Source organism: Hyaloscypha bicolor (genome assembly GCF_002865645.1).
Source record: "Hyaloscypha bicolor E unplaced genomic scaffold K444scaffold_165, whole genome shotgun sequence".
Lineage (NCBI taxonomy): Eukaryota > Fungi > Ascomycota > Leotiomycetes > Helotiales > Hyaloscyphaceae > Hyaloscypha > Hyaloscypha bicolor.
The window spans coordinates 1,373,487-1,387,873 of record NW_020194667.1 but is presented as its reverse complement, the minus strand read 5'-3'; the positions used below and the strand labels follow the sequence as shown (position 1 = coordinate 1,387,873).

The window sequence follows — 14,387 nt, the reverse complement described above, 5'->3', positions numbered from 1 at the left end:
ATTACGAGTACTGCAGTGCTCCGCTCCCAGTCAGTCGGCGTGGCACCACCCCACCTTCCCCCATCCCCTCGTTTATGTTCCCCGACTCGCCCCGCTCGCCCACTTAAACTTTCCCTTAGTCTCACAACTCTATCTCAACCTTCAACCTTTCACAAAATAAATTATAATCACGGGATATTATTTCTTTCTACCAGCACAATGGCGACTTCAACACAAATCCAGACCAAAAGCCCTCGCATCAAGCATCCCGATGCCATCGCTGTCGATCCAGAACACCCGCTTGCTCCTACTCATGCGCTGTTCCTCACTCTCAGTAAGGGTGCCACCTTTATCCTCGATCCCACACCTTCCCTCCCGAGATCAGCGATGCGGCCAAAAAGGAGTTTGGGCTTGCGTTGACTGTAGTGACCACAATAGCAAAATCGAATCCTCCTCCGCCAACTATATCTACCGTCAAGAGGGAGATTTTAGCCGGTACGGATACCGTGGCATAAAGTCATGCGACTTCAGTGTATGTGCCCTGTAGTGCCTGTGGCTATAAACCTTGAAGATCTTTCATAGCATTGTCTATGGATTGCGGTGCTCTCCTAGGGCAGAGACCTAGAGATATAGGCGGCTGCAGTGGCCAATTGTTATAGAAATTGGGTTTATAGTGCCCCCTGAACTTGCGAGCTTGCCCTGGATTCCCGTCACTTTATGCCGTTGTCTCCGTACTAATAGAGTTGCGGCTAGCTCTTCGTGAACATATCCCGGAGAACACGTCGATGGACATTGATCCTGCTGAAGCCTTGATATCTTGACTTCAGGTGTCATTGGTTTACCGACCTGGGACAGTGGACAATCCAATATTTGGAGATTCCGACTTCTAGGGGGCCTAACTAGTAGATAACGCGAAAATAATCGCTGTTAAGCGTATCTATCTATTATCCTTAAATTCGCATGCAATTAAATTAATTACTACTCTATCACTATCTGTGTGCGAGTTAACCTCCCATCCATAGCTTCGCCTAACATTATGCCATGAACATAAGTAACTCCCAGATACAAATATGCGCCATCCGTTTTCGGCCTCAGTAGAACAGGAGTGTTCATTCCAGGAAGTATCCAAACCTCATCTCCTACGCCTACCAGACTTTCATGTTTCCCATCGACAATTTGAGATGGGCCTCCGTATTCCGTGGATAGTGCAGGCGAGGGCGCTGCGCCAAGGTAGTTCCTAGAAGTTCGATAGAGGCGACTGAGGTTATTTCTCGTGCCGAGGAAGTTCTCAAAGTTCTTCGATTGCTGTGAACTGCACGGGCCGCCATGTGTTCGCAGCAAAGTGCGGGGTGGGTTCTCCTTTGTCTTAAAAAGAGATTTCAATGAGCGTCGTGGTTGTGCGCGGTGCGGTTGAAGAACAGACATGAAAAGCTCAGCTGTCTTTTGCACTTCTTTCGCCGACGGGAACGCGCCGCCTTTCTTGTGAAGTCTGTTGATGTTTGAGATCAAGGCTTCCCTTTGCAACTGTAGATATTTCATCCCTTCAGTATTGTCGGCTTTGATTGAGAGCCACCCGCCGTCGACGCGGCAGTTCTGATTGATGTTGCTAAGTAGTGCCCGAGCAAGGACATCTGTAAACCAGACTCGGAATTCATTCCGGGTCTGCTCTGCCACTGGATATTTGGTACCGACTTCGCTGAAGAGTAACATAGTCCTCCAAATTACATCTGCCAGCAATTCTCCAGTGACATAATTAAGTGGGAGATCTTCCAATATCGCCAGCCACTCCATAACACCTCCATTCAGAGCGTCATAGTAAGAACCCCCTGCACTTTCGACCACGTCAAATATATACCCATCTACACATAATTGTCCAAAGCCTGACGGATGTATATTTGCAGCGTTTTCGAACCCAGCGCTACTGAACGGAAGTTTCGGCGTGGACAATATACTCCGCCAGATATTATTGTTGAAATCTGGAACCCAAGAAGGCATCTTTTCGGAGTCGATCGTTCTGAAAGCTTTGGTCGCCCAGCCCAATAAGTATAGATCGGAGGAAGTCTTCATAACGACTTTTACTGCTTCCGTGTACACCATCGCGACGGACTTATTGTAATCCGGCACAATTGCATTGGCAACATTGGGCGTCAGGCTAAGAAGGGCGTAGATCTTATCTCTCGGATCAAAACACTGGAATTCTGTTGTTTTATGCAGCAGCTTCACCATGTCATTGTCGCTTTCCGTACGTATGGTATCCAAAATGCTGCGAGCAGACAGCGGCTCGAGTGCCCTGAACAGTGGCCACTGCTGCGCTCCATCCAGCAAAGAGGGCAGAGAAAGCTCTACCATCCATCCTGTGTCTGCAAGTACATGCACAGTTCTTGATATCAGTGGCCAGACGATTTGAAAATCGCCACAGAAGATTCGAGGGTATACACCGCCGAGCGCAACTTCTTGCACGATCCACATCCGGTTGAACCAGCGCCTGGTCAGAACTGAATACACCGCTGCCCACTCCTCGAGTGAAATGACAGGGATGCCCAAGTTGCCATACGATTTGCTCTCCAGAACACTGTGCTGCTCTCGCGCTATCCGCTCAACCTGCCGATGCTGCTCCATTGCTGTCTCAACCATCATCTGCTCGTCCTCATTTGCTATGTTCGAAAACGCGAACTTGCCATTCGTAAAAAGCAATTCCATAATTGCAATGCCAGCGGCAGTCTCTTCGTTTTCCGGGCCCAGCCACACAATCACATTCTTCGCATGTCCATACACCCGTCCCATTAACTTCACCTGCGCGTTCCGCTCAGGGATGTCTTCCTGGTTAATACACACCGCATCAACCCAGACAAATCTATTCCTCTGCTTCTCCTCACGGTAATACCTCCGTATCCTTCGTAGTGCTCCATCCAGGTTCGGCGCGATCTGTAAACTCGTTTCGTGCTTCACCCCGTCCTGTACATACTCCACCGTTAGCTGGAGAGTCGCGCCCCAGTCCTGAAGGCCGTTGTGCTTGCTGTCCAGTGCGCAGTACGGATTGCCCCATGTGTATGACAGCGCATCAAAATGGATTACAGGACGGTGCTCGGGGTCCGATTCCAGCGGAGCGGTCGCGACGGTCGATACGTCGATGTCCTCAGGCGGATAACGGATTTCTGTATTTGGAGACGCAACGAGCTGAGCAATGGGGCGGTTATCCATTATGGCGAGATAACAGCGAAGAGGATCTGTGTCGGCGCCATCGAAGAGCCATATTAGACGCATGGAATCAGGAGAGGGGAGCGGCTGGTACAGGTATGGTGGAGCCATGGTACTGTTGAGCGAGGGCAGCTACTGCGCAAATACACTTCGACGGGTCTTTGAATTATGGTCGTCTAGAAGACGCCATGAGCTGAAGTCAAACCCGAGGGCGCTGAACACACTTTGCGACGCTTCAAAGAAGTGGCAGCCGCACCATCGGCAAAGATTCCCTTTCGGTTGCAGCCACATCGAAATTGGAAGAATCCACTAGCCAACTGCTCAAACCCCCTAACCGCCGGCCTTGAAAATATGATTTATTATTATATCTTTATTATAATTGCGAATCCTATTACACATTAATACTTTATAATATTTTCGATATCCTAATAGGTACGCGTCTATTTAAAACTGGTAGTGCGGCTAGAATTGATTATGAGGCAGTATTATCATTGTTTTTGTCTCGCTATTAAAACCGCCTACTGGAGGCATCTACTTCTACCCTTATTAGAATACCAAAATTTTGAGACTTTTGAAGTACTACGGAAATGCTAAAAACTTCAAGAATTACTATCTATTCGTCTGGTGAGACATGCCTATACTAGCAGCTAGCCGCAAATATCCCTTATTAGGCCAGAATATAATTGTCTCCTCTAATCAAGCCATCTGCATTTATGCGGCCGCTAGCGTAGGCATGTCCAACCGGACAAAAAGATAGTGAGGATATCTTTAGTTCAGAGCTAATTTTTATTAGGATCCTAAAGTGCTATCCTTATATCGAGTATCCTTATAGCGAGGTTTTACTGTACTAAGGCGTTGATCAGGATATCTACTCAAAATTTGGGTTATACCATTGTGGTAGTGAAATGAGGTGGGCGGTTGGCTAGTGGATCCTTCCACGGTACTCAAATTGCGCAGCTAAGCGAATCTCTCAGAATAGAACCTGAAGGAACCACCACGTGATGCTCTGAGAGAATATGAAGACAATCCGCCTTAGAACTATTTAAAGTAAGAGTTCCCGTGCTCATATCAATATAAGCTGACGCCGAGCTTCCTGTATTCCTATCACTAAAGCCATACATCTATTCGAATCCGCAGTGATCAAGTGGCTACTGCTAAATCCAGGAAACATGGTCTCAGCCTCCTGGACACGAGCAGAAATAGGGAAGTGATACTCATGCTGCACCACGTACTGTGGTGAACTAAGTCGCCATTGTGTGGGCTTACACCAAAAGCTCAGCCTTGCATGCGGGGCAACCTTGAGGAATCATCTCGTCACCTGAAGTCGAAAGTCAGCCTCGCCAGTCCCTTGTACTTTCTCTCAGAGGTCGGGCGCCCCGATGAGCCCCTTCACATGCTGAAGAAATATGATGAGCATACCGTCCAAATCTGGGACATTTCGTCTTTATCCAAATGGTTGTATAACCCGTCCTGTCATTGAAGATCACCGTAAAGCCCAAGTCGAGAGGAGCCGTACAACCAGCAATTCCCGATCGGCCGCATGTAAACTGAATACGGGGTAAGCTGAGCTGTTGAGATAGCGTCTGCTTAGATCAACCATGAGAGACTCGCAAGACATCTGACTGAAGTGAGGATAGGAAGTATCGGTGAGGGCTGGCTGGCTCAAACCGAGAACTCTCACGTCGGGTCAGCCGTTTGTGGGGCGCAATCCGGCCGCTTCGCTTGGTGACCCCTGTAGCTGCCCCTGAGACGAGCTGAACTTTCGTGCAGCTCTGGTGCAGCTCCTCAGCGGCCCAGACGGCGCCCCATCCACAAAACTGGAGCAAAATCACTCCATCGCTGCATGCAAGTCCAGAATCCACCCCACGAAGCCATATGCCTAGCATGTGATGGGGATACACATTATACCCTGTGTCGCCCTGATTCGCAGAGAGATGTGACTTTGGTGGGGCGGAATCCTTTGGACGGCCGGCTCAGCTCAGCTCGATCCTCTTTGAGACCTTAGCCTTCTTCAATTCTGCGCGGTATATAAGATAGAGCTGCCCCTCGTGCCCCTCGCTGCCGCTATCACCCTAAGCCCCCGCTGATAAGGCCCATCTTAAAATCTTGAGACGTGCCTGCCCCGCGTGTTCCTTTCTCTCCGTCTGCTTGAGCCTCATTCCCAGGACACCAGCCTCGTGCTCATCACAGCTGAGACCCACCTCTTCCAGGCAGCTGCTTCTCGGTCCACTAGCCGAAAAGTCGATTACGCATAACTCACTCAAAGTCATTACTTCTGCTCCTTCTAAACCAAACCATCGCGTTTTATTTTCATACAGAAAGACCATCTCGGACAAATCTCGATCACCCCACCAACGATGGCTTCAAAACCAGTCGATACGTCTAGCACAGAGCATAATTCATGGCGGAAGGAGGTCCAAGAATCGCTGAAATCTGTGGAGCAACTCATCCACAAATCCCATGCTGCCATCCCGACCACGAAGTACGAGCCTACCAATGATCCAGACAAGGTTAAGCTCACTTCGTTATTCGAAGACCTTCACAAAGTCGGCCTAGACGACCTTAAAACCCTCCTCGATTTGTTCACTTCCGAAATCAAGGGTTACCAAGATGATGACAAATTTGTCCTGGAGCGCTTGGTGAAGCTCCTCAGCAAGCTGGGTGCTGATTCCACGCTCGCCCACTCACTGACTGGTGGATTCATCAACAACCTCTGGGCTGCTCTTCCTCACCCTCCACTATCGAGTCTGGGATCACAGTACCAGTACCGTGATGCCGATGGAGCTAACAATAACATCCGCTTCCCTGATTTAGGCAAGGCAGGTCAGCCATACGCGAGGAGTGCAAAGCCAGTTATTCTGCAAAATATCGCACTTCCAGATCCGGGGATCATATTCGATAGCTTGATGGATCGTGGAGACAAGTTTGAGCCGCATCCCAATAAGATCTCTAGCATGTTGTTCTACTTGGCAACAATCATCATCCATGACATATTCCGAACAGTGAGCTTCTTCCACCACATCTGTCTCAACTTATGATACTGACCCTCTCAGTCCCATAAAGATCCAAATATCTCATTGACTAGCAGCTATCTGGATCTAGCTCCTCTCTATGGAAGCAGTCAGGAGGAGCAGGATGCGGTTAGGACGTTCAAGGACGGCAAGCTCAAGCCGGACACCTTTTCCGAAAAGAGAGTTCTCGGCTTTCCTCCGGGAGTCAGTGTCTTCCTCATCATGTTCAATCGCTTCCATAATTATGTGGTCACTCAACTCGCAGCGTAAGTTTCATCCGGGTTTTTTGTAATGACTGGCGACTAAAGGTACCAGGATCAATGAAAATAATAGATTCACCAAGCCGACAGATGGTACAGCCAAAGATGCATGGACTAAGTACGACAATGACCTGTTCCAAACTGGCCGCCTGATCACATGTGGTCTCTATGTCAACGTTGTCTTGAAGGACTATGTCAGGACAATTCTGAATTTGAATCGATCAGGCACCAAATGGGATTTGGATCCACGAACAGAGGAGGGGAAAACACTTTTCAACACTCCGGCTGCAGAAGGGACAGGAAATCAAGTGTCTGCGGAGTTCAACTTGAGTAAGTAGCATTGATCATATTGTAAGCCATGGGCTTACAGTGAATCCAGTCTACCGATGGCATTCTGCTATATCCGAGAAGGACGAAAAGTGGACCGAGGCTGCTTTCCAGCGGATACTAGGAACCAAGACCCCATCGAGTGTTTTCGAAATTGTACAGCTACTTGCAGACTGGGAAAAAACGATTCCTAAAGATCCTGGAGTGAGGGAATTTGATCCCAGCATCAAACGTCAATCTGATGGTTCCTTTAGAGATGAAGACCTAGTCAAAATCTTGGAATCTTCAATCTCTGACGTTGCTGGCTCCTTTGGAGCAAACAAGGTCCCCAAAATCATGCGATCAATTGAGATTTTGGGTATCATCCAAGCCCGTTCCTGGAATATGGCATCCTTAAATGAGTTCCGTCAATTCGCTGGCCTCACGCCGCACAAAACATTCGAAGACATCAACCCGGACGCTGCAGTCGTTGAGAAGCTGAAGAATCTCTACGACAGTCCCGATTTTGTCGAATTATATCCCGGTCTTGTAGCAGAGAAGGCCAAGCCTCCAAAGTCTCCAGGATCTGGTCTCTGCGTCAACTTTACAACCTCGTATTCGATTCTGTCGGATGCTGTAGGTTTGGTAAGAGGGGATCGATTCTACACCGTTGACTACACACCAAAGAATCTTACCAACTGGGGGTATGTTTTTCTTTTGATATCCAAATTTGGTCATACTGACAGGATCCTAGATACAACGAAGTCCAATACGATACCAGCGTTGATGACGGTGCTGTTCTCTATAAACTCATTTTGAGGGCCTTCCCGAACTGGTTCAAGGGCAACTCCGTCTATGCTCATTTCCCCTTCGTCATCCCGAGCGAGAATCTGGACATTTTGAAGTCCCTTGGCCGAGCCGACAAGTATTCATGGGATAAACCAGCTCGCGTCCCGGATCTTATCGTGGTTAAATCGTATGCTGCTGCGAAGAAGATTCTCAACGACAAGGCCAACTGGAAAGTGACTTGGGGTGAAGCTATTACCTTCCTCACAAGTCAGCCGAAGAAAAAGAATGGTGTTGACTATTGTTTGGCTGGTGATAACCCTCCAAATGCAGCCTCAAGAGTCATGGTGCAGAAGGGGTTGTATCCCAAGAATTGGCAACAAGAAGTCAAGAAGTTTTACGAGCAAACGACCGCGAAACTTCTCAAGACATATAGCTACAAGGTCCCAGGCACAAAGACTTGCCAAGTCGACATTGTGCGAGATGTTGCCAACCTTGTAAACGCAAGATTCGCAGCTTCAGTCTTCAGTCTGCCGATCAAGACAGAGGAGACACCGAAGGGCATCTACACCGAGCAAGAGATGTACCAAGTTCTCTGCCTCTGCTTCATCTGCATCTTCTTCGATGTTGATATCGCAAAGAGTTTCCAGGTCCGAGAAGCTGCTCACATGCTTGCTCAACAACTCGGAGAGTTGATACTTCTGAATGCCGAGGCGATTGCAGCGACAGGCTTCATCGCAGATATACTCGCCAGATTGCACGAGACAAGCGCCTTGACCGATTATGGCACTCATATGATCCAGAGAATGCTTGAAAACAAGCTCCCGGTCAAGGACATCGTCTGGAGCCATATGTAAGTCCAACATGTCTTGAACCAAGAGGTGCGCTAATTGGAAAAGCCTCCCAATTGCAGCATCAATGACAGCCAACCAATCCCAAGTCTTTAGCCAGGCTCTCGACTACTACTTGGGAGATGGTGCCAAGTACATTCCAAAGTTACACGAGCTTGCAAAGGCAAACACACAAGAGGCTGATGACCTGATCCTACGATAGTGCGTGGCTCTCCCTATCATCCCAGATCACACTAACTTTCCCCAGCTTCATGGAAGGCGCTCGTCTTCGCGCAACAGTTCGTCTCTTCCGCGACTACGTGCCCACGTCAGGCGCCGCAGGCGCAGCATCCATCCCCGATGGTACCTCCACACTCACCGTCCCGCCGGGCGGCCGTGTCCTCGTCGACATCATCCTCATCTCGCAGGACCCAACCGCCTTCCCCAAGCCCCTGGAAGTCGACGTCACGCGCCCCTTGGACTCCTACATCCACTACGGCTGGGGCCCGCACCAGTGCGCCGGCATGGACGCGAGCATGGTTGCCATGACCGCTATGTTCAAGACCGTCTTCGCCCTTCCGAATGTGCAGCGTGCGCAAGGCGGCGGACCGAGAGGCCGCTGGTATGGGCCGAGCCAGGGCGTGCTGAAGACGCTGGATGGACCGTATGGGCTTACGCTTTACATGACGGCGGATCAGAGCAGTATCTTCCCGTTCCCGACGACGATGAAGATTCAGTGGGATGCCGAGTGAGCGCGGCGAGGCGAGCATAAGTGGTTTCCTTTTGAGGCAAATTGGAATATGACGGCAAAGCGAAGTTTTCAAGCGGGGGTTATGGAGATTGATTGAATAACGATTCCTTCATGTGACCAGATAGCATAGCAATTAAATGCTCTTTTTCATGATGGGCACTTCTTGCTTGTCCCTTGCATCACTCGCACGTGCTTGATATCTGGTGCACCTTTGCACGCCTTACTCGATATCTGAGGAGACAGCAAAATGATTCACCCCAAATGACAGAACGTCAGGACTGAGAGGGTACGGGATTGCAATTGGAAAGATTGTGGTTCTCACTGTGAGGATTGAATAATTTCTAACTCTGTTTGGGTTTCACCGCGTCTTCAGGTTAGATGAGATGGAATTTTGCTAGTTGAGTAGGATGTGCACAGCTCATCCAAGGAATTGAGATGAATAGCCGTGTATGTTCGAATCTACTCATCTGAGGCACACTCCGTCTCAAATCTTATGTGATTCTCATTCTACAGTGCAAGATTGAACCAGGACAGACATTGAGCGCGACGTGCCAAATCTGTTAAAACTCCCTCCGAATATCGAAATTTTCTGCTTGAGGCAGGCAGGATATCAGGATATTCCGTGTTGGCAAGCGTGAGTGAAAATCCCCGAAAAGCCTCGGTCTTTCGTCATATTTTCGAAGGTAGGTAGGTAGATAGGCAGCTTGCTCTATCGAGATCTCAATTTTTCAAGATTTGGTCTGCGGTTAAAGGGGAATCCTGAAGGTTCTCAAAGAGATCATGCTGTTCGAGATCTGCGATGTGCAGTAGAAGTTCTCGGGAAAGAAATCGATTCACTGAAGCCATCAAAGAAAAGTTGAGAGCTGCGTTGCTTCTTTGTATCTCAGGTTCACTCAATCTGCTGACATTGCATTGCTCGACAAACTATTAAACAAGTCCTTTAGCTCCAGGTTCGCTCAAGACTCAAGACTCAAAGCTACATATTACAGTACTTCGCTTCCCTCAGCCCATTAAGGTTACATTCTCCAGAAAAACTTATGGCTTCCATCTAAAAGCCGGATGTTTCCAATCCAAATCTTGGATTTCTTTGATGCTGAGTCCGGTTAAGCCGGCCAGCTCAGTATCGACGTCCTTCTCCTCTCTCTTCTTGTTATCCCAGAGCATCCAGGCCAACAACGCAATACTCGCTATCAGCATTGTGGAGTTCGTGGCGAGATTCAGCCCATTCCCGATGTGGTAGTTCGGGGCATCGAACGGCAGGAATGACCAGGTCGAGATGAGGCCGCCTGTATTCCCGAACATGACGTTTGTGGCGATGGCGGCACTGCGCGCCGTGTCCGAGACGACGTTCGCTGCTACTTGGGCGTTGCAGAGGGCGCCGAAACTGAAGGCGCCCGAGGCGATGAGGAAGGTCGCGCCGTAGCGGGTGTGCGGGTGGTCGGAGGCCAGGAACATGATGTACCCGATCATGACGAGGGGGACGGAGATGATGAAGAAGATGTTTCGCCTATCCACTCTCCAAGAAAGAAAGGGGAGGAGGACGGTGAAGAAGGCGCCGACGACGTAGGGAGGGACTGTCTTGAGCTGTTGGTACACGACGGTGTTGTGTGGGTAGATTAGCGAGACGATCGTGGGCGCGAAGAAGGCGAGGCCTTGCACGGTGATGTTGTTGAGCAGGAAGATAAATGCTGTGCCCAAGGTCACGGGGGAGAAGATCCCGCGGACGACCTTTGGACTGTCGATCTTGTCGAGGACTTCGGTGGTTGCTACGCGCTCAGATTTCACACGCGCGATGGCGAGGTCTTTCTCTTCTTGGGTAAGCCAGCGTGCGGTTGCAGGCCGGTCCGTCAGGGTGAGGAATGCGATGAGCGAAAGCCCACAGGTCACGATACCCTCAATCGCGAAAATCATTCTCCAGCCGTGAAGACCGCCGAAGTGAGAGAGCTTGAGGATACCGGAAGCCAGAAGGCCGCCAAAGGCTCCGGCAAGAGGGGCCATGACGATGTAAAGAGAGAGTCGGAAAGCCAGCTCGCTTCGTCGGTACCATCTTGAGAGGTAGTATGCGATACCAGGCATCATGCCAGCCTCAAACATTCCCAGAAGAAAACGGACGGCGGATGCTTGGTGGATGTTGTGCACGAAAGCCGTGCAGATGGAACAGATCCCAAACCCGAGCGTGATGGCCGGGATGAACCACCCTGGGCCGACGATTTTGCAGACCATGTTGGACGGGATCTCGAACACAATGTACGAGATATAGAACACGGAGAGGACCCTGTTGTAATCGTAGCCGCCCAACTTCAGATCTTTCTGGAACCCAGCGATTTTCGCGTTTCCTGCAGGAGATGGTGAGGCCATAACCACGCTTCTATAACGAAGGAATACTGACCAATGTTTGCACGATCGATGAAGCAGAATAGGTAGAGCAGAGCCACAGTTGGCACAATGTATAGATCAATCTTCCACAGCAGCTTACGCTCGGCGACCGGATCGAACTGGACGAGAGAATGGCCATATCTGAGGAGATGGTCAGTGATTACCAGTAAAAGTAGAGACACAGTGCTTACTTGTCCGTCGCGGCCTTCCCGCGCTCAGCAGCTTCATGAGCAGTTTCCTCCTCAATCACATCTGCTTTTTCGTTCGCTGGACTGTCTGGAGTATGGTGGTGAGTGCTTTCTATCGGCTTCTCTTCGAGGGGGCCGTTGCTCGCCATCTTTGCTTGGATTGCCGTGGGGAACGATAGGTGTGAAGTCTGGCCGAGCTGAAGTGTAAGGCTGGCCCAAGGAGCACGCGGATGCAGTCTGACAAGCTCCGTACATGGGGCAGAGCTCCAGCTTTATGGAGGATCCATCAGACATCCGGGGGTCCCCACATCTCACATCTCGCTCGCATTCACAAGGCGGAGCGGCAGACGATCAATCAAGAGCCGTGGGACAGACCGACATCCGCCCTTCTTGTTGTCGTCCACGACTGCAAGGTGTGACGGGGCTGGCCTTGTGGACGGACCGACAGCTCTCCTCAGACTACTATCCAGTCAAGGAGACGAGAACGCCCGAGGAAGCGGCGAGAGGTGGAAGAAGCAGCACATGTCATCCTTGGCAGGCTGGGCGACTCCAGATCGAGAAGCCGGCCCGATGCCTGGCACATCGCTGGTTGGCTCGCGCGGCAAGCCAAGTTCTTCGCAGTGTCCCAGGCAGGGTCCCAGAGAGGCGGGGTGGACGTTTGGAGGCGCCGTGGCTGCGAGGATTGCGGGGACGTGGCCACGGCAGGCTGAACCGGCTTTTCGCGCCCGATGCTTAGTTAGGAGGTCGGAGGTCGGTGGTTGGCGAAGAAGTCGACTCTCCAACGGGATTGTGGGCAAGACTTGGCGCGTTCTCTTTGCGAATGATCGAATGAGCTCGTTGTTGATATTTCTGGTTTTTATCACAGGAAGATTCTGCCGTCAGAAAGTTGGTACTGTAGTTATGAGTGCGGAGATTGCGGGGCTGTGGGGATGTATGGGACTCTTCAGGGGCGGTGGAGCTGGCATTTAGGTGCCGGCGATAGGCGAAGCGAGCTTTCTGGAAGAGGGGCGAAAAGGAGAATCTCCACGCTAGTCAACTTTGTTTGGACTCCAACTGGTCTTTCCGAATTTGCAGAAAGGACAGACTTCCTCGTTTCTATCACTACTTCGTAGGTTTCAAAACATCTGTCCTTACTAGACGGATAATTTCAATCCTTAGACCCTGTGGCGTCGGCTGCTGGAGATCGGAAGTTTCCCTAGCCACTGGATTTCCACTCGCAAACACTTCAAAGGTTCACCCCCTCTCTTAACATCCAGTCACTTTCGTTCGGATGTCATTAAGTACTAGATTCTGAACAAATTTGTTTATGTATTTCTTTCGATCATACGCCTTGTCGTTGTTGAACCGACTAGAAGTGTTTGGAGTCACGTTTGGGACTGTTTGGCGGCACGCGATATTTTTTACTCCCTGTTGCAGCCGAACGTCAACGCAAATACCTACTTGGGTATTCCAAGGAAATACTTTCAATCTCATCCTCCTTAGTCCTCCATATTCTCACCCGCGAACTTCCTCGCTGGTATCTTCCTCAAAATCATAACATCCAACCCTGCAAAGGTCCTGTCTTTCGCCTCCGGCAACCTACATGACGTCCACGTATTCGTCAAAATGCCACTCGCCGCCCAAAAGAAAGCCGTCTTGCTCTCCCGGTTCCACGTCGTCGGATCCATCATACGGTTCCAGCACCCCGCCAATAATATTCCCCACAAAATATCTACTTCCCCTACTTCCCCCGAGCACTACGGTCTTGGTGCGGGGTTGGGCTGCGCCGATCTCCGCGACAATAGCATCCGCTCCGCTGCCGCCAGGAACGACATCCGCCAAACGTTAAGAACCTCAAAAAGTCTCACACTACGAACTTATTCCACCTAGTTAGATATTTATACGAATTAAAGAAAAACTCACGCAATTATTTTAAAAGGGGTAATCTGGATATCCTAAAGGGGAATTAAACTTTATTATTTTTTCCGTGCCAGATTATTTCAGATCAAACTGTGGAGAAAATTCGCTTACGATGTCGCTCCTGGCGGCAGCGGAACGGATAGGCGACTGGGCCGACGCTCGCAGAGTAGGAGCCGAGCCAGATGAGACACAGCACGGGTTGAGCCCATTTGGTCCCTTCTGTTGGGGTGACTGGTGCTAGGTTGCCGATGAGGAGCAAACATGTGATCATAATGCTGAAACCGGCGAGGAAGATTTGTCGACGACCGAAGCGTGACACGATTAGCCAAGAAGATTCGAAGAACATGTGCTGATGAATGCTAGACCGGTTCCTCGGAGAGCGATGCTGTGTTTTGTCGCATCGACGGCAGCTTGTTAGAGGAATATGTTAGGAAGTAGGGCAGAGTATCCTCCATTGCTGGCCTTGAACAATGGAGAATTAGTAATTGGCAAGGAAGGACCTTGGGAATCTGAGTATTACCTGAACGAGAAATGTAACGCAAGCAATCTCCGTTCGGCGAAGGTTTGTGCCTTTGAGGCAATCAAGATAGCTCGTTCTAAACTCGGCTTCTAACTCTGTGGTGTGGACCATCAACGCAACAGCGCTCTTGTATTCGAGATTCGCATCCTTTTGGGGAAAGCTGTTGGAGAGATTTCACAGCGGCATCTAGCTTGCCAGCTTAGACGAGCCACCATGGAGAATCAAGGCAGTTGGGAGGGGGGTCGGGCTGCAGACATGAGAGCAAACCGTCAGCTTTATGTCA

The 14,387-nt window shown here is 50.1% G+C and overlaps 4 protein-coding genes across 4 annotated transcripts; 1 reads left to right on the top strand and 3 right to left on the bottom strand.

The window, feature by feature from the left end:
• Window positions 1–854: 854 nt before the first annotated feature.
• Window positions 855–3,418, bottom strand: K444DRAFT_619640 (uncharacterized protein). The gene has a single exon (XM_024881550.1). It carries the CDS (start codon window positions 3,286–3,288, stop codon window positions 958–960), a length of 2,331 nt encoding a protein of 776 aa, XP_024729852.1. The 5' UTR covers window positions 3,289–3,418; the 3' UTR covers window positions 855–957.
• A 2,116-nt stretch (window positions 3,419–5,534) lies between these two features.
• On the top strand, window positions 5,535–9,122 carry K444DRAFT_635871 (fatty acid oxygenase; the record flags this gene model as incomplete). Its single annotated transcript, XM_024883926.1, has 7 exons — window positions 5,535–6,179; window positions 6,231–6,454; window positions 6,504–6,778; window positions 6,828–7,458; window positions 7,509–8,393; window positions 8,440–8,592; window positions 8,639–9,122. 7 exons carry the CDS (start codon window positions 5,535–5,537, stop codon window positions 9,120–9,122), a joined length of 3,297 nt encoding a protein of 1,098 aa, XP_024729851.1.
• Window positions 9,123–10,156: 1,034 nt separating this feature from the next.
• K444DRAFT_635870 (MFS general substrate transporter) lies at window positions 10,157–11,834 on the bottom strand (the record flags this gene model as incomplete). The annotated part of the gene is made up of 3 exons (XM_024883925.1): window positions 10,157–11,457; window positions 11,511–11,638; window positions 11,689–11,834. 3 exons carry the CDS (start codon window positions 11,832–11,834, stop codon window positions 10,157–10,159), a joined length of 1,575 nt encoding a protein of 524 aa, XP_024729850.1.
• Window positions 11,835–13,321: 1,487 nt separating this feature from the next.
• Window positions 13,322–14,131, bottom strand: K444DRAFT_194718 (uncharacterized protein). Its single transcript, XM_024870959.1, has 3 exons — window positions 14,105–14,131; window positions 13,696–14,046; window positions 13,322–13,540 (listed from the first exon to the last, which is right to left on the bottom strand). The coding sequence occupies exons 2-3, from the start codon at window positions 13,928–13,930 to the stop codon at window positions 13,422–13,424; spliced, it is 354 nt and encodes a 117-aa protein (XP_024729849.1). The 5' UTR covers window positions 13,931–14,046; window positions 14,105–14,131; the 3' UTR covers window positions 13,322–13,421.
• Between the last annotated feature and the right edge of the window lie 256 nt (window positions 14,132–14,387).

Excerpts from the sequence above, each read along its gene's own strand:
- K444DRAFT_619640 (XM_024881550.1), bottom strand. The coding sequence starts at position 3,288 with ATGGCTCCACCATACCTGTACCAGCCGCTCCCCTCTCCTGATTCCATG.
- K444DRAFT_194718 (XM_024870959.1), bottom strand. The coding sequence starts at position 13,930 with ATGTTCTTCGAATCTTCTTGGCTAATCGTGTCACGCTTCGGTCGTCGA. Across the intron at positions 13,541-13,695 it reads CTGCCGCCAGGAGCGACATC|TTCGTAGTGTGAGACTTTTT; the intron begins GTAAGCGAATTT and ends AGGTGGAATAAG.